This window comes from Zosterops lateralis (genome assembly GCF_965231275.1).
Source record: "Zosterops lateralis genome assembly, chromosome: 5".
Taxonomy (NCBI): Eukaryota; Metazoa; Chordata; class Aves; order Passeriformes; family Zosteropidae; genus Zosterops; species Zosterops lateralis.
In genome coordinates, this window is record NC_139766.1 from 69,179,303 (window position 1) to 69,202,445 (window position 23,143).

The window sequence follows — 23,143 nt, forward strand, 5'->3', positions numbered from 1 at the left end:
CCCATTCTTCCATTTATTATATAACCACATTAAACACAGCAGGTATCTTTTGATCAATCTTCATATGGTATCTAATTTTTTTTTTTTTTTCGCGGAGAATCACAACAAACTCGGCATGTGAAATGGCACAGGAGCTTGTGCATCCACAAAACCTTACTGCCACCCACCAGTCTGCAACCTGGAATGTGCTGGGGACAGCAAAAAGGAAAATGTGAAGAGCTCAACACTGCAGGGCCCAGGAAAACTGGAGTTTCCCTCTGCAGAGGAGGACAGGTCTGGTTTTCCCTGTCAGCAGCCTAAGAGCTTGAGCCTGCCTGCTTTGAGCCTTTATATGGATTTCAGTCCTTTTCTCTCCAACCTTCACTGCTTGAAACGGGATTGGCCTAGCTGCTTCTCTGAGGAGTGTTTTCTATTAAGCAGCTCTCTACAGGCTTTTGAGTCAATGGTGGTGACATGCAAAAACAAAGAAAACAATTCAGAAAATATTGTATCTAGAAATATAATATCTCAAAGAAATCTACACCATGGAAGTAACTGCAAATTAAATGAAAGTACTTGGGATTTTGGTGGCACTACCATTCTTGTAAATGGAAAAAGTACAATCTTTTTAGCTTATTACTACTGTGGTCAAACCAGCAGCATCCAGAAAGCAAATGCTTCCAATGACAATCCAACAAAGTATAACAAATGATCATACAAAAGATCTGCATGGCCTTTCTAACTCAGACTCCAAACCGCAATGAAACAGGAAAACTGAATTCAGTTTAAGTTTCAGCACATCTCTTCTGTCCCCATGTTTGTCTGCCCCCTTAGAATGTAAAAAAAAAAAAAAAAAAAAAAAACCACCAACAAAATGTCAGCAATATATAATCTAATATTTTTAATTTTATGTACAGGAATATAACGTTATGGCTACTTTGTACATGAAATACATACAGTATTTAAACATGAAAATCAGCTAGGTAAGAATTTACATTAGCAATGAAACTGCTTCATGTGCAGCCCAGGTAATACTTAGTTTAGATCTGTATTTTATTGAGGGAAGACTTTAATAGTTTACAATCATAGAAACATTTAAAACAAGACTCTATAAAATAATTTACAGAAACCCTACCATCTACACTGAGAGAAAGGGCATATGTCTGTGAGTTGTGTGTGAGTAACAAGGTGGACAAATGATGTATCTCAGCCTTTTAAAGTATAAAATAATTTAGAAGCAGTTCATGCAATATGGAAGCAAAGGCGTGCCAGTTCCTCCGAGGTTTTCTGCTACCTTGGACATCTACTGAGCATCACATGTGGGTCACTGGACACATGATAACACCACTGCCAGGTGCTACCAGACAGCACCAGCCTCAGTTCCTCTGGACAACAACTTATGTAAACATAAATATACAGGTTGATATCTTTTCTACACAGTACAAATACAGGGCACAGCTTCTCAGCTGTGCAAGTAGTCAATCCGTATACTGGGAAGCAGGATAATGCTCAGTCCGGAGTTCCCTGTATTCCTCTGTCCAAGGCCACTAACAGAACTTCCTTGTTTTCACCAGTTTGCTCTGGTATTTCACCGAGTGCCCACCGTGCCCTATCACATAAACATCCAGCAGGTAAGACTTGCCAGGCTGCAGGCCTCTGATTGTCTCTGTGGTCACTGCTTTCTGGATGTTCTGGCTGTGGAAGTATTTACAGAGAACCTTATCCGACTTCTTCCTCGTGTCTGGACCCAAGCACTGGTTCTGCTCCCTTTTCTTCTGCTCTTCGTTGTAATTGTCATCCACTTCCCTCTTGTAGATGCAGAATTTGTTCCTCTCCTGCGTGCCCAGCCACGCCACCGTGACCGAGGAGCACGTGCGGAGCTTGTCAAAGGCTTTGATCCGCGTATCTTCAGGGAGGGAAGGGAATGACTGCTTGTTAGGCCTGGTTGTAGCCAGGACCTTCAGCATGGAAGCACCTTTCTTGCTGCCCTTCAGCCTAATAAGGTATTTTGCTTTTGCTTTCCCCCGGAGCTGGAACTGCCGCACGCCCTCCACGCTTTGAGACAAGAGAAGTTTCCCATCCCTCCTAACTTGGATCTGAACAGCATCCAGGCAGGAATGAACAGAAAAGGTGACTTTTTGGTGAGATGAAACAGGGGCAAAGCGTAGAAATTTAGCTCCCTTTCTCTTGATGAACACATCTGTAACTTTGCCATCCTTCAGCTCGATTGTTTTCTGCTTCGCCTCCTCCTTGGTCCTGGCAAAGGTGCCGACATAGGCAGTGCTCATATTGGTGTTGGTGTTCACTGCAAACATGTCAAAGTAGTACTGCGTGTCTGGCTTCAGGTCAGACACAGTGAAGATGTTCTTGTTCCCAATACAAACTCTGTGCAGATCAACTCTCGGCTTTGGGGACATTTGCCGCCCAGACTTGGATGATTTTAGGAAGCCACGTTCTTTGCCGGAGTTGTTGTCTGCAGGGAAGCCAAAATGGGCAAAATCAAAGGGACTGAAATCCAGGCCTGGCTTTGGAGCCATCATGAAGGCGTCATCAGAGCTGAGCTTGGCTTCAACAGCACAGAGGCTTTTGAAGTTGTGCTCCTTGTTGATGACTATGCAATACTGGATGGGCTGTCTCAGCAGGGAGGCCGTAGGGCTGGGTTTCCATGCCAGCGTCACTGTTGTACGTCCCAGAGAGGTGACATCGATTCTGGGATCGTAAGGTAACTCAGGATAAGGCTGGTCTGACTCTGGAGTCGTGGTTGCATACACTTTAAAATGGGTGTCCTTTTCTGTTGACAGCAGATCCAGCTGGTACAGCCCAGAAGGGGAACTGGAGGACACAAAGTACTCCACGTCGTTGCCTTTGTAGGAGAAGAGCTCCGTGCCTTCCTCGTTGGTAATCTGCTGTTTCTGTTGTTCAAGGGGCTCTGGGTCACCTGGAATAGAAGCAAAAGGAAACATTTGTACAGACACTCTCTGCAAATGTGAAAAACAGACCTCTAACAGGCACATTTTACTGCATAAAATACAAATGTGAGATGGAAAAGGAAGGTTTTGTCTTCTGAGGAAGATGTAATTGATGAACACTTCTGTCAAATCAGAGAGGAAAATTGGTTTGGCACTCAGGTTCAACCCAAACACAATAGAAATTCCACCTGATCAGCGTCAATGGAGTCTCATGAATGGTAGCTAACACCTTCCACTGGAGTGTTAGGCATCCCACTTGGAGCTGCCCTGCAGTTTTCCCCAGGGGAAATAAACTCTCACCTGCCTGTTCCTGGATGTGGACCCTTGGCTTTGGCCATCTGAGTCACACTAAAATTTTGTTGCTAAACACAGTGGGGACCAGAGGTGTGTCTGCCATACTGTGTGGTGTGTGTGACAATTTAGCACATGTGTCAGAGGGTCTGGCACCCTTTTCTCTCCTGAGCAGCAGCTACATGGCTCCATGTCTGGAGATGAGCCCCTCCAAGGGGTGAGCTCAGTCCTGCTGCAGTGCCAGCCCTGTCTCTCCAATTCTTATCTTGTGTAAACATTTCACAGCAAAGCTCCCATCAAACTGAGTCACTCTGGGCAAACAGTTTGCTCTGGCAGCATCCAGACCTCTGTGACTGTAACCTCAGCTTTTATTTCTGTGTAGCCCTTTTCCTTTTCATGTTGCTCCCTGCACTGGAAGACCAAAACAGCAGATCATAAAGACAGGCCTGCTGTGTGACTCAGTGTTTGAGGAACCTTAAATCCAGGAGAAGAGCAGGGAAGGGGACAGGGAAAGTCACTGATGGTTTGTTACCTGATCCTTCCCCACTGGCTTCCTCTGGGAGCTCCTGCACACTCAGTTTCCACTCCAGAGGGGCATCACACGGTGTCACTGTCACTGCTAAGGGAGTGTTGTCCTCTTCAACCACAAAAAAATACCTAGAGGGAGGTTAACAGACACACAGGTCAGGAACTCCTGATGGCAGCCAACGGGCAGGGATTAACTTGACATGATCAGGGATGGTCCTGGTGGGGCCACAGCATCAAAGGTGCTCCCAGCAGGCAGAGGGAGCATGGAAAGGCTGGTGAGCCAGAGCTAAGGAGCAGAGTTCACACTTCTGTGTCAAGGCAGAGCAGAGGGGTTTCCGGCCTCCTACCCTCCCCTCCAGCAGCTTTACTTTCTGCCTCTGTACTACCTAAATACAAATAATCACAGAGATATAAATGAGGGAAACGGGATCTCTCCTAGAACTTAGGGATATGCTCTTCCAAGCAGGACACACATTTTACGTTGTGTCTAGGTAAGCACACAGAGATACACCCACCCACCAAGCTGCCCTCCCACACCCCTCCAGACACCACACATCACCTACTGTAAAATGTTCCTCACCAATGAAGGCTGGAGAAGGTATGTGATAATGAGGTAATGCAGCTCTTCCCTGAACTCTCTGGGGTGTCAGGGTCTTCCCCAGTCTAACTCTCAGGATTTTTTGACCCATAGGGTGGAGTTTGGGAAGTGGGGAGTTCAGACCAGGCTGCCTAATGCTGCTTCTTTAAAGCACAGTAGGGAACAATGAAGAGGGACAAGCGTGGTGGGTCAAGCCTGTAGTTTCTAATTTCCTCCCCGCTCCCATTGCCTTCAGATGTGTTAGCAGCCCCACTTCAGGGAAATTCTGCAGTCTGGGGGAGCTCTGGGCTTATCCCAGAAATCAAATAAGTTGGACAGACCCTCAGATGTGGAGGCCAGATTGGGATGGAGCCTCACATATTTACTTCACCAAACAGAACACTGTGGCATTTGTGTTTTTCTGGTTGGGATCCGGTTTTTATCTCAAAGCACCCAGCAACGAGAGCTACTGTCCTCAAAGCTGGCCTTCCTCGGGTCAGACAGAAATACCTTTTGGGGGTGTCTCGGAAGAGGTAACTGCTGATTTCAGCCCCGTCAGGGATGACTGATGAGTCGTGGAAAAACGCCTTGTCCCGGATCTGCATCTGGAAGAGCTCCTCATCCCTGGTGGGCAACTTCTGGGGCCTGGAGTGGAGTGGCAGCAGCAGCAGCAGGAGCAGCAGCGGGCAGCGCAGCAGGAGCATCCTGCAGCAACGACAGGGAGTCCCACCTCAGGAGGGGCACCACATGCAGCTCCTCTGTGCTGGAACATGGGCACTCACTCCTGCACCAACCTCATGCACACCTCGTGTTCTGCAGGCACATTCACTGCCCCACAAGCATCAGCAAAACTCACTGTGAGCACTGAGCTTGCACTGTCACGGTGCTTGGGTAAAGGGGGTCACCAAGAGTTTCCCACCCTGAACTGTGACTGAAGCAAGCCCAGACACTGATTTCAGACTGGAATCACTACCAAAGAGCAAAAGCCTTCCACATGCTTTGGTGAGTTACACGTTGGTGTTTTGCTGCAGCAGAGACAGAGCCCACTGGCTTTGGGAGCTACAGTAAGCACAGAGCAGATGGAGGGTACATCGGCTTCACTTCCTCCAGGAGGTTTTGGTTGGGCTTCCAACAATCCTCTGGAAAGTAAATATTTCCAGTGAAACTGTTCTTTATAAAAATAGCGAATTAGGAAAACATGTGATACAAACTCACACATATTCAAAGCACATTGGTATTAGCATGCAATTCAGCAGGGTTTAATCCTCAAGCCTGATGGGAATTGCAAAACACAGAAGTGGAGAATCCTTTACAAATTAGGCATAATAATTCATAATCTCAGCCTTTCATTATTATGTCTGTAACTAGGTCAGAAATTACTACCTTAACACGTAGGACAGGCTAGAAATCTTTCAATACAGTAGGTGATCTCATCTATAATGGCTCTGGGATGGGCAGGGGAAAGGGGAAACAGCCCATTTCTGGTACAAGTATATCAAGTTAAAATTGTTAAATGAGAACCATTTTTAATTAGGAGGGGAGAAAAAAAAAAAAGAAAAAAAGAAAAAAAAGACATTTAGGACATTTAGGCGATTACCTAAACTGTGTTAGCACTGATTTTAGAGAGAGACATGGTAAAAGCTGAGCTGGCAGGAACAGTTTTATCTTGTCCCTTGGCTGAGTGTGCAGTCATACACTGCTCTGAGTACTGTGAAGTAACTACTACTTTCTAGCAAACTCTCTCTTTTACCTTTAAGATCAAATCTGCTGCTGAGATAGTTCTTGTTCCCACCATCCCTAATATTTTATGTGAAAATAGCAAACATGAAGCTCCTTGAGAAGTGGCACACTGTGGTCCAAGCCAGCTGCTCTTCCTAAATCCCTCTCCCTGCTGCCTCCAGCTCCCCTTCTGCCTGTGCTGCTCTCAGGATAGCTAAACACAGCCCCCCACATGCTGCACAGCAGGGCTTCTGACACCAGCAAGGTTATGGAGGGCTATTTTCACCCTCATTTTGCTTCTTCTGCCTCTGTTGGTATTTAATCATTCCTTCAGACCAACATGCAGGTCTCCCCCACTCACCCTCTCTTGCTCTCCCCCAATATCAGCTCACTGCCTCCCTCGTTTCTAGTGTTTTCTCCAACTCCTGCTGTCCAGCTCAGATCCTTCATCTTTCTATTTTCCCACTGAAAATGAGGATGGGAGAGGGAAAACACATGGCAAACTCAGCATATCCACAAGCCAGGAGTGATGTGCACTTAGTACTCCCTCACAGGATGCAATTTTAGGTCTCAAATGCTGTGCTGTTATCATTTGGGATGGTTTAATGACAGGTAACTGCAGTGCTCTGCCCTACAGAAAGGAAAGGAGTCCAGGGCTTTACCTAACAATGCAATTGCTACCTGCAGGTAAATCCTGATTTAGCTTTCCCAGCCTTTGTCAAAATCTATCCCAACCAGGTCCTGAGTTCCTCAAATTCAGACTGAAGTGTTGATTCTTACCAGCAAAGCTGGAGACATTTGACCTTTTGGAGCAAAGATCGTAAGTCAAAATACTTGCTGGCTTGAGTCACCAAAGCTGGCAGAAAGCTCCCCTCACACAAAGCATGATGAGTTTTGTGTGCTCTAACATGCTGTTTATTGATTTTTCGAGTATTATTGTTGGCCAACAGGGATGAAATTCCTTCCAACTTAATCACAACAGTTACAGCAGATTATTTGGTTAGGTAAGAAACTCTGACACTTTCTGCAGACAGCGTCCTCCACATGAACCCCCTGAAATTGCAATCCTGTGTATTCCCATAGTCAGTTCTGGTACAATGTAACCTCTACTAAAATAAACCATTTTGATCACAGGCTAAGCCTCACTTCTTAAATAATTTCACTAGCTAATGCACTTTAAAAACTCCCATAAACAGTGTTTCTGCCCCCCTTACCAGCTACAGAGCAGTGACACAGTACAGATTTGTCTACAATTTCTTCTTCTAAATGCTTCTAAAAAGCATTTCAGCTTAAAAATAACTCCAAGAAGACACATTAAATTTAGTTCTGTGATCCCTGCCCATCCCACACATGAAATGCGTTGCAAAGTTGTCAGCTGTTACTGAAAAGGGAAACTTTTACAATCTCTGTTCTTTGGCAAATTAATAGAATTTTGAGTGCTTTCATTTTCACGTCTCTAACCTCAGAGGCTTAAAATGGGCCCAGTTTTCATTCACGACATTTCCAAAAGTGAGACAACAGCAAAGAGGCATCCAAACCTTGCTCACAGTTTTTGGAAGCTGTGCTGTCAGTGTTACACTGCCCTTTCACACCAGTTAATAAATAGATTTTAGTTTTTGCAGGGCACTCATTGTAATTTGGCAGGGTTTCAAGCTAAACCCTCTATAGTTTACTCATACAAAACATCAAGAGCAAAGCAAAAAGCCCATTTATTCATCCCATGTTTGTTTCTGGGCAAGCTCACCAATGACTTTGACAGAGTCCCTCAGAAACGCACTTGCTAGATGTGAGCCTGTGGATTTGTGCTCTGCCACCCAACCCTCAGAAAGTCCCAACAAACCATTTTCTTGTCTTGGATTTGTTTTTGGAAGCCAGGTACAAGCTGAGGCCTAGCACTGCACTGCTAAGCCACACAAATTACGTGAAATATGTTGTGTGACTTTTTTTTGTTCTCTAGGCTGTGCCGCCTCCTTAAATGTCTTTTATTCCATTTTCTACAAGTTTGTCTTGTTTTCTTTTCTTTTAAACTCTGAGTCAATATTTTATTGATATACTCCTGCTGACTGGAGGGATTTGCCTGCTGTTTATCACTGAATTTAAGAGAGTGCCAAAATAAACAGTTCTAAGTGAAATAATAAGCGCTCTTTTCCTTCTCCAGGATTGCAAAACTGCCCTCTAATGGCCCATCTGTACCTCTCACTTCTTCCCCAAACTCTGTTTCAACTGAGCCTTAAAGCCAGAGGGTAAAGTCCTGCTGGCTGACCAACCTAGGGAGTCAGACTGAGCATGGAGCACCCAGAGGGTCCCATCTCCCCCCAGGCAGGGCTGCACCCAGGGGATGAGGCCATTTAGTTTCTCCTGCCAGGCACCAGGACACTGAACCCGAGCAGGCTGAGGGATGCCAGGGTTACATGGCCAGGGTTTCCTTGGATTTGATCCTGGAATACGGCAGTGCCGTCCCCAGGTGAGCAGCTGCCAGGCTACATGAACACTCCGATAGCAAGAGCCACACCTCAGGAGAGGTTTGCTCAATGAACCCAGCTGTATTTACCCAGAAAGATCAACAGAAGAAAAATACATGCTGTACATTGGAGAGGGAGATACACGACTTTAAACACTTCAAAATTCACCACCTTGCCAGAGGCTTGGGGCTTTTCCCTTCTTTCACAAAATATAAATAACCATTTTATAAATGGCATTTTATAAACTTGAGCTATAAGCACATACATGAAAACAATCATTCAGTCAGGTTGTGGAGTTAATGACAATTACAATTAATTCCTATCTTTTTAATAATCTCCTAACCTAACTTTTCCAAAATCCCACCTACAAAAGCCCTACACAGCCCTCTCTCTCCTGCCTTTAAGACCTCCAGGTAGCAAATTCCATCTGCAAATCTCCAGGTAACCTGCAATTAGGACCAGAAATGGAGACAGTAATGGGATTTGCAGCTGGCTCAGGTTCTCTGAGGGACAAATTAGCTGGAGCTGTGGCAGCACCTGGTGGGGTTTTCCCAGAGACTCAGCAGGGTAAGCACATCCTCACCCAAGCCAGAAACAGGTGGCCTTGGGGACAAATGACCCTATTTTTTAATTTCCCTGCTCAAGCCTATGGTATTTTCTGATTGACCTTTCTTCCCAGCACTGACGTGTGGCTCTGCAGGGCGTACTCTGTAAGAGATCAGAGGCTCCTACATCCCACCACAGAAATCCCACCCAGCAAGCCAAGGACCCATTTTGTTTGGCTCTTGGGGATCCAAGCAGTTGTGTCCTCCTGTTTGAGCGTCACTGTGCATTTATTTCACACAGACACTCACAGGAAGGTTCAATCTCACCAAACACAACTATGCTGTGGAAAAAGAGAGAGAAGTACTGGATTCACCACATGCAACACTGGTACCTGTTCACACTCATCTTCCTTGATCTATGGAAATAATTTGCTTTACTCCTCAACTGTCTTCAGGTCACCCAGACCTGTGAAGGACTTAAAATACCAAAACAGAAAAGATCTGGGGTTTACCTGGTCTGGAATAACCAAACTCTTACATTAATTACAGAGAGTGGGAAGAGCACGACTGTAATTTAGTGAGGATAATTTCAAGGCACTGCCTGACACAGTGCTCTTGGGTTGCATTTCTTCTCTTTTTATTGTATAGATGGTTAACTTTTTTTCCTCCTTACATCCTATTTTTAAACTCTGGTGTGCTGGGGGTTTTTTTGTTTGTTTGTTTGTTTGTTTGTTTTTTGGTTTTTTTTTTTTTTTTTCTGTTTACATTACCCATGCTGCATCTCATAGTAAGTCTGCAGATTTATTGACGTGATTTAAGTCCAGCTTTGGAAATAAAAGGGCACTGTGTGACTTTGACTTATTATAGGAATGCTGCAAGTAAAAAGGCTATGAGCTTTTCCATTATACACTCCTTTTCCAGAGATAATGCCACAAATACATGCACCTCAACACACACAGTTACCACCTGAGCAACAGAGGAGTTTAAAAGCACTTATAAATTTGGATTGTAGTGCAATTAGTTATTTTTAATGTGCAAACAAGGAAAAATAACACCTTTGCAATTTAAGCATTTACTGGGAGCTGCTCAGTTTGTTTGTTTAGGGGGAGACCAAAGGGGAAAAGTGAAGGCCTGCTGTTTAATGCTGACTATTCCCTAAAGGATGTGGAAAACGTCTGGTATGCTTTTCATTTGGGCTTTTTTTGTGGCTCCTTTTTTTTTTTTTTTTTTTTTTTTTTTTTTTTTTTTTTTTTAAGCATTGCTTTTGAATACTTGTTGTCTGGTCCTTGCTGGTGCCTAGGCAGGGGCCAGGCAGGGCTGTGGGACCTCTCCAGGGGCTCAGGGCAAGGAATGCAGCCCTAACAGGGATGCAAGAGTGTATCACTCTCTCTGTGGATTTTAAAGACCAATTTTTTGTGTCATGCCACAGCCAGCTTGACATGGCAGCCCCCATTGGCAGGACCAGCTGTAACTGGGAGGGAAGGAGCTCTCAGGGACCTGTAATTGATGGATTAAAGCTCCATAAGTACACAGGGACATGATGGACTATAATGGTGCCTCTGAAGCATGGAGGGTCCAATAATCTGTGGATTGCCCCAGCACCTCTTGCAATTCCAATTCAAGCCACCACTTTTCTTTGGTGAGCATATTGTTTTAGCCAAGCAAATCGCTGTAGCATTACAGGGAACAAATACGACCATGTAAAAATAGGAAGGTATGAAGAAATGAGGGTACATTTCTACCAAATCTTAATGGACAACAGTAGCAGTGGGCTAGAGCTTGGGGGAGAGGTTGACTCCAAAGGGGCATCACTAGAAAATGCAGAGCTGTCTCAAATTAGACATGTTGAAAAGCAAACCTACTTGGGGAGATACAGTATCAAAAAATCAAATTTTACGTGGACTATTCTGCTTCTAAACTGAGACTTATTTATTTTTCCACTTTTAGTGGAAACAGATTCCACCCCGATCACATCAAAATCATCACCCTGGAGCTGGTGGCAGCTGGACGCTTCAAAAACCAGCTGAGCCAGGAGATGCCATTTGGGACGCTCAAGGAAATGACTCGTAGTTTTCCTTTTTTTCAAAGAGAGACCACATACCAGCGCTTCTCTCTCTCACAGCCACCTCTGCCCACGAGTGTCAAACCCAAACAAACAGCGCGCCCCCAGCGGCCCCAGTTACAATGCTCGGTTGTTCCGCGCCTCGCCTTGAGAGGGGGTGGCAGCGGCGCGGGAAGCAGGGATGTGCTGGAGCAATCCAGGACAGATGTTTCCTCCCCTGGCCACTCCAGCACCGGCTGGATCCCCGCTGCTGTCTCTGCTCGTCTTCCCAAGGCCGTACAGAGCCTCCAGGTGTGCTGGATGTCACTCCAGGAGAGGGCACAGGCGTCATGGGAGAGGTGACTGGTACCAGCTCCTCCAGAGGAAAATGTGTCACGCTCGGAGAGTCTAACCCAAGTCGGAGTAGAGGAATTTTTTCCATAGTCTCAGCAGAGGTCGAGCCCCAGTTGGAGAAATAAGGCAGAGAAATCTCAGTTTGCACAACTCCAGGCTGTTCAAGATAACCAGCCCTGAATGCTACACAGCTCTACCGCAAATCTTTCAGTGCAAGCGCTGGAGGTGTTTTGTAATGGAAAGTAATTATTATCCCCTTGTAACAAGCAATAAAAGTAGGGCAGAGACTTTCCTCGTTCAAGGAAATCCCAATATAATCCTTTCCTTTATTCATAAAACAATAGCTACTTTCCTTGGCCAAGTCATTCTGCCTTCAGCACAGCTCTCCGGGTGTAGGTTGCTCACTCTCTGTAATGAATTTCAGCGAGGGGATTAGCAGGGAGGAACACACGAACAATTACAAATTACAACCAACACCAGCCTGTTGGTATTTCCTACAATTTCCCACTGTTCCTCTGGAATGCTTTGTGATGACATTATGAGTGAGCATCCTCGCCAAAATCCTCCAGGGACAGAGATGAAATGTCAGGGTGTGATACTGTGAACAGAACCAGGAGCCTGCATCCTGCTGTGGCATCAAACTGCCAGGGCAGGAAGACTTAGGAAAGTGCTACATCACAATGCCAAAGTTGTGAACTTTGTTAACTACAGAAGTTTAGGTTGCTTGAGCCATTCCTAGGGAATAACACTGGCATGGCAGCTGCTCCTGGCCAACAAGGTGTTTGCTAAAGGGGAGAATACGAGAGGTAGAGACAGGCAGAGAGCTGCAGGTCACCAGAGTGACTCCCAGAGCAGGAGCAGGAGAAGCTGAGCTCCGGCAGCTCCAGCAACAACCGGAGCACTCACATTCTGTGGAAAGCTGTACCATGAGCACGCTGCAATTCCTTATGCACTTCTCCCCTTCTGCTTTTTGGTTGGTGATTAATAAAGGGAATACTGCTTGGAAAACCTGTCAGGTGCACAGGGGCTGATTCCCAGAGGTTCCATCAGACATGCAGTTTCCTTCAGCATCAGGAACACCACCACGCACGTACACTGGATTACAAACCACAGGCAGCCCACAGGTATTGCTATTCCCACTCTCCTACTTCTACACACACAGATTTCCCACAACAGCAGCTCAGGAATCCTCCTTTGCCATGTTACCACACCGCCCTTATTACCACTGGGGGTTTCTCACCTGCCATAGCACAGAGAGGAACAGCAGCAGCTTTCCAGAAAGCTGGAAGAGCAGAGGAGAGCAGCAGTAACAACCCACGGTGCTTCTCCGCAGTACCTGGGGAAGAGACTGCATTCCTGTGCTGCCACCAGAATGGTGCCCTGCAGTGGTACTGGCTCCAAAGGAATGGTGAGTTTGTATACTGAATTCAGAGTTTAGCCCATTTGAGAACGGTTTAGGTTGGGAAAGCCCTCTGAGAGCATTGAGTGCAGTTGCAAACCCAGCAATAACCTGTGTCCTCAAGTGCCACAACTACTCATATTTTAGATACCTCCAAGGATAGTGACTCCACTGCTGCCCTGGAAAGCCTGTTCCAGTGTTTAACAGCCCTTTCCATGAAGTTGTTTTTTCTAATATCCAATCTAAACCTCCTCTGGCACGGCTTGAGTCCATTTCCACTTCTTCTATTTGGGAGTAGAGGCCAGTACACATTACGTATGAGCACAGTAATATGTGTTATATTGATAGCTGATCCCTTAAAATTTCCAATCCCTGAATTATCATCAGAATCTAAATCTTTCTGATTGCACTTACAATCCAAAACTGGATTCAGTTTTAGTATTTCCTATCTTCAGCTTTAAAAGCATGCAAAGGAGGCCTTAGGCCCTGCAAGTCCTTAATGAACCGTTGAGGTGCTCTCTCATAATGATTTGTTGCATATCAGAGTAATTCATAGATTACGTGTCTCATTTTCCCTAGCTGGAAAAGGGCTGCTGAAAATATGTAAACATTTGTCAAGTGTTTGAAAACGGAAAGTATCAAATGTAGGGCTGAAGCTGTTGATATTTACATATTTCTACCAGCAGCTCTTTGTGTTAGAGCTCACAGATCTCAGCCACAGTTACAGCAGCAAAGATCCAGCATGGATATTGTCTCCCACACTGATCCCCACCATCCCCAGGAAGCAGCACACACCATTTCTTAGCACTGGTTCTTCAGGGGCTGCAGTGGCTGAGAGCACAGGATGGCTCATCCTGGATGAACCACATCCCAGGGAGCACAGTCACCTCAGCACTGCTCCTGGATGTCACACAGCAAATTCCCTCTTTTCCATGCTCACTTTTATACAGCACATGGATAGGTATGAGAAGGAGAAGGAATGCTCACACTGCCTACATTTTGTATTTATTCCCCCAGCATCCTGCTTTAAAGAAAGACACAGATTCCCACAGATAAATTAGTGAAATTAACTCAATAAATTAGTTAAAGACGTTAGTGGAGGGCATGAGCTGCTCCAAATTTCTTGACATAGCTACTTGCTGTCCCTACCATGGTGCCTGACACTTCCCACTGCTTCCAAAGAAAATCCAAACTTCCCCCAGCTGCTCACCCAGCATCATTCAACCCCTCCAGCACTAGGGAGCCACATGACAGAGCAAGGATTTGACTTCAAAGGGCAAAATGATGGGGAGACAGTGAGGCAGAGCCATGGAGGTTGCCTTGGTCAGAGCTGACACTCACACATGTTTAAGGAGTGGCTGTAAGACCCCACGAGTCCAACCACGGCTCACCAGCCACCAGCCCATCACACCAAAGCAGGACAGGGGCATGTTTGGGAGCTGCCATTCTTCAGTCTTCCTTCTGGCACTTTTTCGTTTTCTAAGCAGTGGACTTGTACATTTCCAAGCTGGAAAGTCCTTCCCAAGTGCAAAAGGGATGGGTGTTCCAAAGGGATGCGGTGCCAGAGTCCAAACCTGCCAGGGTCACCTGCAGAGCTGTGGTAAGGGGTCTGAAAAAACACATTATTGCAAGGGTTGGTTTCAGCTCCACTTGACTGCTGGGCCAGTGTTTATTTGTGCAGGCTGGCAGGGGAAAGGTGAGCCCTTTATGTGCTGGCTGCCAGCAGAAGCGGAGGGGACCCGTGTGGGCAGGGAGGCCGCGCTGTCATGGGTGAGAGAACATCCGAACAGCCCCAAAGCCTCTGGCCCTCCTACGGCAGCCACACATCCTGGGCTGACACGGGAGGAAAGGGGAGAAGGGAGGAGCTTCTGCATTCAGAGATGACTGAAATGTACACCAAGGGTGTTCCTCTTCCCAAAGGGGGAAGATGTGATAAGAGCTCTGGGGTGGGATCCGGTGCTGCCTTCTGGGGGTGTCCCTTTGCTGGGGACTGGAAATGGCCACGACATTCTGGGATGAAAGTTGCTGCTACAGGACAAAGCGTCATTCCAGCATCACTGCTGATTGTTGTTAAACCCAAAAAGGTGTAAATTCATAAAACAGTGTCTGCTTCTTGGTGCTTTGTCCCCTCAAAGCATCTCAGCAGAGGCTTGGGCTGGAGCCGTGTGGGGGGCTCTGCCCACAGGGACGATGCTCCCTGGTCTCACTTTGTTCCCACACATTTTGGGAGGAGCAGGAGTCAGGGCTCTGCCCAGGCCCTGGGTGAATAGACCCACAGTGAGCCCACAGAGCCCAGTGGGGATGCTTACGTGCCCTATGAGCAACAGGCTGAGCCAGAGCGTGTTTGGGGCTACTGGAAACACACTTTGCTGAGGTCCATGAATTTTGCATTTTCTAGTTTAAGCCCTAATTGCCTGGATTTTCTCATAAACACCTTGCAACTGCTTTTTCTTAGATGAGTGGGAATTAGAATGTGCTCCATAAGTTAACATAGCACGTTTCTTTCCCTGAGCCTGCCACCCTGCTATCACACACTGCAAGAGATGTCTTAGACTCCTGCTTTAAAATACCTGCTTAATTCAAACATTAAATTTAGACTTGTTCACATGATGTGAGAGGGTCTTAAAACCTACTTATTTTCCCTCTTATTATTTTTTCTGACTATTGTTCTATAACAGGATTATAAAAGTTTTAATCAACTGATATTAAATCTTCCCTGCAAAATTGTAACTTTAATACCCCCCAGGACTATTAGACTTTTATTCATTATTTCTCATTACTGAAAAATCAGTTTAAGAGAGCCCCTAGGGCCTTCCCAGAGTAAAGATAAGATCCTATTAGTCGTACAAATCATACTCAAGTAAGTAATTCTTATCCAGGAGAGAAAACCCCCAGGGAATTAAACATAGATTTAGTAGCCAAAGAAAGGGAAGGACCAGGGACTAGAAACTGCTCACTGATGTTTTCCTTCACATCCAGAGACCAGTTGGCAGCTCCAAGACACTAGGCTTTTGCACACCATCATCATCCCAATCTGTAAACTGCTTAATTTCCATCAGGTTTCTGGATTTCAGAATGCTGAGGCATGTTTAGGCTGTTTGACTATTAACAAATTAGCAGTAAATCTGCTGCACCTAAACGAAGTAGAGAGAGACAGAGAGAAAGAGAGGGAGCACTCACTTCTTCACGATATTCTGGCTGCTTTGTACAAACATCTTCCTTTCCAATCATCCCTGCAAATGTGTGTGAGGAACCCACAATCTCACCGTGCCTTGTCTGGTCTGGCACTGCTCTGTCTTGGTATTGAGCAAATTAAACGTGAGAAAGATGAAAAGCATAATTTTTCCCACCCCCTAATAAAGTTTCAACAAAATTGTGCTTTCTCAAATAATACAGGGGAAAAAAAATAGACTAAGTTAGGCAAACAATGCTTTTCCCCTGTAAATCACGGGGGAAGTGTTGGCCTCAGTGCTGTGTCACCTCGGGAGCGTGCAAAGATGACGCTGGAGGGGCATTCATATCCGGGCCCCTGGAGCAGGGAGGGAGGTAGGAGAGATAAATTATTGCCTTGTGCTTTTCAGTTTTCCAGATGCTCGCAGCAAGTACCCACTGCTTCCTATCTCAGCTGTCACACAAGCAACAAACATCTTTCTAACCCCTGAGTTTAATTACCCTGAAGCCAGAGCAGTCCCAGTTCAGGCCAAACAGAAACAACCCTGAGAAATCTGTGAGAAATTATCTGTGAGAAAATACCTACCTGGGTGGAAGGCCAGAACCCACTGTGAGGTGCTGTGTGCAGGATCTGCTGCACCCCTCTGGTAACTCAGGCATGTTTGTGTTTAGTGAAGCAGTTATAGAGCGGGGCTGGCTCCTCAGGCTGCTCATGTTGCTGATTACTGCAATGTCATTTAAAACCCATCCTGTAAAATGCCCTCCCCATCAGGTTTTTGGTGAAGTTGGACTGTCAGCTACCTCAGATGTGAGGTGACATGACACACTGCCTGTTTCTGCCGTGTCCCACATGACTGATGTGCTCCCTGTGGAGCAATCCAAGCCATCCACACAATTGTGAGATTTTCAGCTGGTCCCTGTTACAGCTCTGTGTTAACATTTATCCTTCTGCTGTTCAGTGGGTGTCCTTGCATGCAGCAAATGAGAAAATGAATTCTGAAAGAACTAACTTCTTTCTAATATTTACTCTCTTTCTCTCCCCTCTGGATGTATTTCCAGCTTTAAGCACATTCTCCTGGAGTTATGATTTATTATCCTGACCTGTTTCCCAATTTAAGGGCAAATACTTCCTCTCCAAATGACATCTTGCTAAAGTTTTCAAACATAACATCTCCTCAGCCTTCAAAGCTCCTTCCATCCATCCACGAGCTTATTTCAGTCAGCTTCTCAGGCAGAAACTATCCCTGTTTGATCTAATTAGGCTTTTTGCCACAGAAGTACATCTCAGTTATGATGTGAAACAGAACAGTTTCTGCACTCTGTCTTTTCCCCAAAGCAATGCTTACTGCTCCACTCATGAGTTAGCAGAGCTCAAGCAGTGCCTTAAGTCCCTTCTCACTGGTCTTACCCAGGATATTCTCCTTCCTTGGATGTAGTTCTGATTTCTTCTGGTTTATGCATGCCTATACAGTCAGTGACACCAAAATACAGAGCTCATCAGCATTCAGTATCACTCCAGGTGCTCCATGATCAACAGAAACACTGATTTCACACCCTCTGTGAGCTCTCGCATGGAATTTATATTCCAAACACGTATTCTTTGGTACATAACTGGCTGGGGTTATCCTCCCTGATGCTGGAGCATTCCTAGCAGTGTGTGCACCCTTATGTAAGGGCAGGCAAACTTTTTTTCTCATATAAAAGAGGCAGCCCTTCCCTCCTTCAGTCCAGTCTACTCTTCTCCTCTGTATTTTATAATCCAACAGAAAAAGAAAGCAAACCCTTTCCCATTACTTTAACTCTCACGAGTGGCCCAGAGCAGCCCTATGTCCCTGCAGGTTACCAACCTCAGTCCCTCCGGGTGCTGTGAAGGAGAAAGGCGCAGTTTTCACGAGGCTGCCCCTAATGCAGAAAACGTGCGCTTTCGGCGGGGGCGAATGGAAACCTGCCCGCCCTCCCCGGAGTGGCCATCGCTACAAATTAGCAAAGCTGCCTCCCGCCCAAGCGAGCCAGGCACCGAGAAGATAAATACCCATTTAGCGCAGCAAAATAAAACCGGCCCCAGAAAGATGCAAGACCCCGGAGGGGGGACCCAAACAGCCCCTTGCAAACAGTGAAGTAATGGGCTTAGAGTTTTATTATTCATATAAAGTTTAGTGACTTCAAAATGAAGGCAAAGCCAAGCAAGGCTTGTTATCCCACTAAAATCTGCGCTGTAACTGAAGCCAGTGCCCAGATGTTCCGTGGTAAAATCCACCGCCTCGCTGCATAAAAGCGCCACGAACCCTGACATGCAGCTCTGGCTCGCCTTTAGCCAAACCTACTCAGATTCTGGATTGTTTTTCTAGCAATCCTTTCGACTGCCATGGGAAGCATAAAAGGTGGTCTCCTACAAAACCATTTGGTACCAGGCTGAAATTTAACCATTTGCAGAAATAAATCAAGATTTCTTTTTAATAAACTGTTTATCACCAGCCTCTCGGGACATAAATCGTAGAAGAAAAAGTAGGGTCTGAGTTTAATAAACATCTCATCTTTTTATATATATTAAAGGAGAAGACCCTGGCATGCTTCAGAGTGAAACATCCGGTAAACAGCCTCCATCCAGCCCTGCTGAGGGCATGGGATGGAGCAGAAGGCCCCTGCATGGATAGAGCTTTCAGGAAAGGGTTTATCCCTTCGTTTTTAGGGGACATCCAAGGTAGGCAAACCTTCTAAGGAGGACAAAGGGGACTTGCAGACGCCCTTTCTGCCCCTGCACTCAGTTCTAACCTGTGAGTCGGGTTGCGTTGGGGCAGCCTGGGCCCTGGGAGCCCTGAAGGGGGCTCAGGCTCCAATGAGCGGGTGGAGCAAAGGCACCGACCCTGCCCACAGCGCTGCAGCCCCAGCCCGGCTGGCAGGAGGAGGAGGAGGAGGAGAGGGGTACTGGGAAAGCCCCGCAGATGGGCCGGGGCTGCGTGCCGGGAGCTCCAAACGACACATGAACACACCGGCCCTGCGGAGAAGGCATTTTAGCCGGGCGGGGAAGGCAGCGCAGGCGTGACGTGATTTTGAACAGCTTGCTTGACAGTTTGCACCAGATCGTATTTATAAACATTGGGGAAACCTCGGAGCTTTTCCTCAGCGTTTCCGAAGCGTTCACCCACAACAACACAGGCGGCAGGGCGAGCCTAAACAGCTCTGCCTCGCCTCGGTGACAAACTAATCACAATTAAATAAAGGGGCCCACGGTCATCTCGGTGGGGTCAGCATCCCACACAGTGCTCAAATTCCCTCTCATCTGACCACCAAACCCTGACCTTCCCCGGGGCGGCTGGGGCGTGACCTGCTGGCCCCATGACACCAGCGGCACGTCACACTCCTGTGCCACCACCTGCCAGGTGTGGCTGGTGCCAGGGAGGTGCTGGCAGAGCCCAGCATGGCCCCATTCAGGAGTGGAACATGCATATTTTGTCACTTCGCTGGTAGGGCTGCAGTGACATGCTGTAGTGCCCACCCTCCACAGCACAGGAATCAACAGGGTTTCTGTCCAGGGCTGAACGGAGACAAGGAGAGTGGGATGCACCCACAGTTCTCATCGTAGAAATGTGACAAGGAATTTTGCAGACATATTATAAAGCTCTTTCAAAATTCAGAAGGGCTCGTTATCTGCTGACACAGAAAGCCCAGAAGGAACAGATATCACTCTGCTCACAACAGGGTCAAATCCAGCCACAGGACCCTGGATACATCCACACTGTATCCACATGTGATGCAGTGCTGCCCATCTCACCACACTCCTAATGGTCAGACCAGAAGGTAAAAATCTCTCAGTGTTTTGTAAAGTCCTCTCCTGCTTCAAATATCAGCAAGTTTTAAATTCTAGGCATTGCTCTGAATACTTGAGGGAGTTGTAGTGGCACTAGAAAGCTGACCTGGGCAGTTCTCCTGCAGGTACGTGTTTTGCTATGAGGTAGGAGACCACGGCCAGGAGGATGAGGCATTCCTGACAAGAAGCAATCCGAAATGCCATTCCTAAAATAGCTCAGATTCAGCGATTTTCAAAGCAGGCTGAGCAGAAACTTTCCCCCCCTGCTCTCTCACGGCACGGCCAAGGGTGCTGATGGTGTCTCACACTCAACACACCTTTTTATGGAAACCAGGTTATGGCCGAGCCCGCAGTGCCCGGCCAGGGTCACCGATGCCGTAAATCACTCGCCGCCGACTGCCCGGGGAGGAATTCACCCTCACATCGCTCTCGCCCCTTCCACTTTTACAGACACAACTCCACTGTCTCCACCAAGCGTGGAACGGCTGGGAGCCCATCCTGAGTGCTGGATGCGGCTGTCAGAGCAGTCCGACTGCGGGATGTTCCAGTGGAGTGCAGTGCCACGCGTGCCACTGAACATCTCCTGCCGTCCATGGCTGCTCATAAACAGCCGGCTGGGGCAGGGAGGTCCGGGAATTTACGGCGGGGACCTTGCCTCCCCCCCTCTCTGAGCTCGCCTCCTGCCGCTCAGTCGAGCCAGAAGAACAGAGATACTGCTTACTTGTTCTAAATAACATTGTAACTAGATGCTAACCAGCTCCTTTGGTGGGGAGGGGAAATCCGAGGGAAGCTACAAGCTTCACGACCCGCAGTCTGAAACCAGCCGTGCAGAGGCTGCCTGGTCCGTGTCGGTGTCTGCCGGGATGATTTCCAGAGCAGCCCCGGGGGCACGGCACAGACAGGGTCACACTCACCCCTGGCACCACGCTAACCTGTCCGGTGAACCTGGGCATGCTACAGCTCAAGGGTTAATTCATCAAGAACAAACACGCTCAGAGAATCACAGCCTTTCAAAAATAATCTACGCTAGCCTTTAACTGCGAAGCTTTAAATGCATAGAAGTTCTATCTGCAAGTGATTAAACAACGCTTTGTAGCCATTGTCTCCGCGCTGTCGAAATAAAAACAGAACCAAGGCTGCACCTAGCGAACCTCAGCATTTACATCCTACCGTAGAGTTTTCTCTCTGCCTGAGAGGAACGTGCGATGCTGGCGGAGCCGGAGCCGCTGCCTGCCTGGCACTCGACCTCCCCGCGGCAGCGCCGGAGGACGGGCCGGGCTTCCCGCACGAGCTGTGGGGCACCGCGGACTGCAGAGGGGCAAAAACGGGGAGAAAAAAAAACAAACCTCGAAGGCGAGGGAGGGATCCGAGAGGGCGCCGAGGTTTCTCCCGGCAGCGTCCCGCAAAGGGCTCGGCGGAGCGGCGCCGCGACGAGGCGGGCTCAGCCCCGCAGCCGCAGGGACGGCACCGGGGTGGCCGCGGCCCCCGCCCCGCTCCGGCCGAGGGTCCGGCAGCAGAGTCTGGGCACTGCGGCCCCGCCCGCCTCGGGGCCACCGGAGGCACCCCGCTGCCTTACCTTGCGGCGTCCGCTCCCGGCCCGTCCCGTGCTGTCCCTCCCGCGGCGGGGGAGGCTGGGGTTGTTTTGACTTGTTCTTTAGGGGGGCGGGTGTTGACCGAGCCCCCCGCTCCGGCGGGGTCGGGCTGCGGCGGGGACTGTGTCACGCACGTCCCTTCGCGCTTTATAGCCCCTTCCCCACCCCACTCCGCCGGGAAGAAGGAGGGAAAAAAAAAAAGAAAAAACCAATAAAAATCTGGGGAAAGAAGCCGGGAGCGCCCCCAGGCACCCGCCGCCGCCCGGGGCGAGGGCACGGCTCCGGCTTCGCCTCCCGGGAGGAGCCGCGGGGCGGCCGAGCGCCGGCAAAAGTTTGGCGGAGGGGGCGCGGAGCGGCGGCGCCTCTCGCTGCTGCTGCTGCTGCTGCTGCTGCTGCCGCTGCTGCCGCTGCTGCTGCTGCTGCTGCCGCTGCTGCCGCTGCTGCCGCTGCTGCTGCCGCTGCTGCCGCCGGGGCGGGTGGGCAGGGGGTGCCCCGCGGGCGCGGCCGCCCCGCCCCGTCACCACTCCGCCACCGCGGGGGCGGGCCCGGGGAGAGCCCTCGGCACCGCGGGGAGCCCGGCACGGCCCAGCCCGGCCCGGCAGAGCCAGCGCCGCCCGGCTTTGTGCCGCGCTGCCGGAGCCTATTCAACATTCATCTTGCGGGGCTGGATCCCGCCCGAAAGCAAAGCCGGGACGGGGGAATGCGGGGGCCGGGGGGACGCGGGGCTCCCGCTCGTCTCTCTCACGCAGCCGCCGCCTGGAATCGGTCGGGGCTGCGGGAGCGCCGCGGAACATCCCAACAGCGATGGAGGCGGGAGAGACCGTCAAGGATGCGTGAGAAACGGGATTTATTAAACCCTGCTGCAAGTGAGCAAACGGGTCTCGAAGCTGCGTGTTCAGCCTCTCACCTTTTCCCTCGCCGCGTTTTGGTCAGAGGCAGCTTTCAGGTTCGGGGAACGAGGGACAATTTTCCTACCATTACCTGAGAGCTGCAACGAAAAGACAAAAACTACCCTTTGCCATTTAAAAAACAAACCCATCTCTTTCTGTTTCCTTTCTGGCACATCAGTCAAGAAATGTCAAGTGCTACATAAGCATTAAGCAAGTTATTATTGATAACAGCTGATGGGCAATGCCCAGAAATTAATCATTACTGCCCTATTATTTCAACAGATTTGGGGAGCAAAAATTAAATAAACCATTTTATTTTATTTTATTTTATTTTATTTTATTTTATTTTATTTTATTTTTTGCAAGACAGCTGGAGCAAATCTGACAGCAAAGCCTCAGTGGAGGGATGCAAATTGTCATATTCTGTAGCGTGATGTGTAGGGTGACAAACAGCTCCACTCTGAAGACACAACCCCCAGAAGAGCTCATGCCTTCAGGGACGCGTAGCTGTCCAGACCTCTGCTAATTGTCATTAGTTACTGCCACTTACCTCCCATTCTGTCAAGTCACAGAGCAGCAGGGTCCAGCCAGTCAGCATTCTGCCCAAGGGTCTGCTCAGAAATACAAGTTCACTGAAAAAACCCAGGATTAAGGAAAAAAGCCCTGTGGGAGCCCCTATCCAGTTATCTTTCTTTGTTCATATCCCTATTTGTACATATTTAACAACTCTCTATTAATTCTTTTCAAATAAGTTTTAAGGGTAGGAGTCTGGAGAAGGGAGAAAGACACAAGTTTAGGATTAATTTATGCACGTTTAA

The 23,143-nt window shown here is 48.1% G+C and overlaps 1 protein-coding gene across 4 annotated transcripts; it reads right to left on the reverse strand.

The window, feature by feature from the left end:
* Positions 1 to 609: 609 nt before the first annotated feature.
* NDNF (neuron derived neurotrophic factor) lies at positions 610 to 22,012 on the reverse strand. Of its 4 annotated transcripts, none has more exons than XM_083862135.1 (4): positions 15,822 to 15,904; positions 4,855 to 5,049; positions 3,772 to 3,896; positions 610 to 2,917 (listed from the first exon to the last, which is right to left on the reverse strand). In XM_083862135.1, exons 1-4 carry the CDS (start codon positions 15,890 to 15,892, stop codon positions 1,527 to 1,529), a joined length of 1,782 nt encoding a protein of 593 aa, XP_083718261.1. In that variant the 5' UTR covers positions 15,893 to 15,904; the 3' UTR covers positions 610 to 1,526. The 4 variants fall into 4 exon arrangements, with proteins under 4 accessions (XP_083718261.1, XP_083718258.1, XP_083718259.1 ...); XM_083862132.1 differs by lacking the exon at positions 15,822 to 15,904 and adding an exon at positions 14,206 to 14,389; XM_083862133.1 differs by lacking the exon at positions 15,822 to 15,904 and adding an exon at positions 21,420 to 22,012 and having other exon boundaries at positions 611 to 2,917.
* Between the last annotated feature and the right edge of the window lie 1,131 nt (positions 22,013 to 23,143).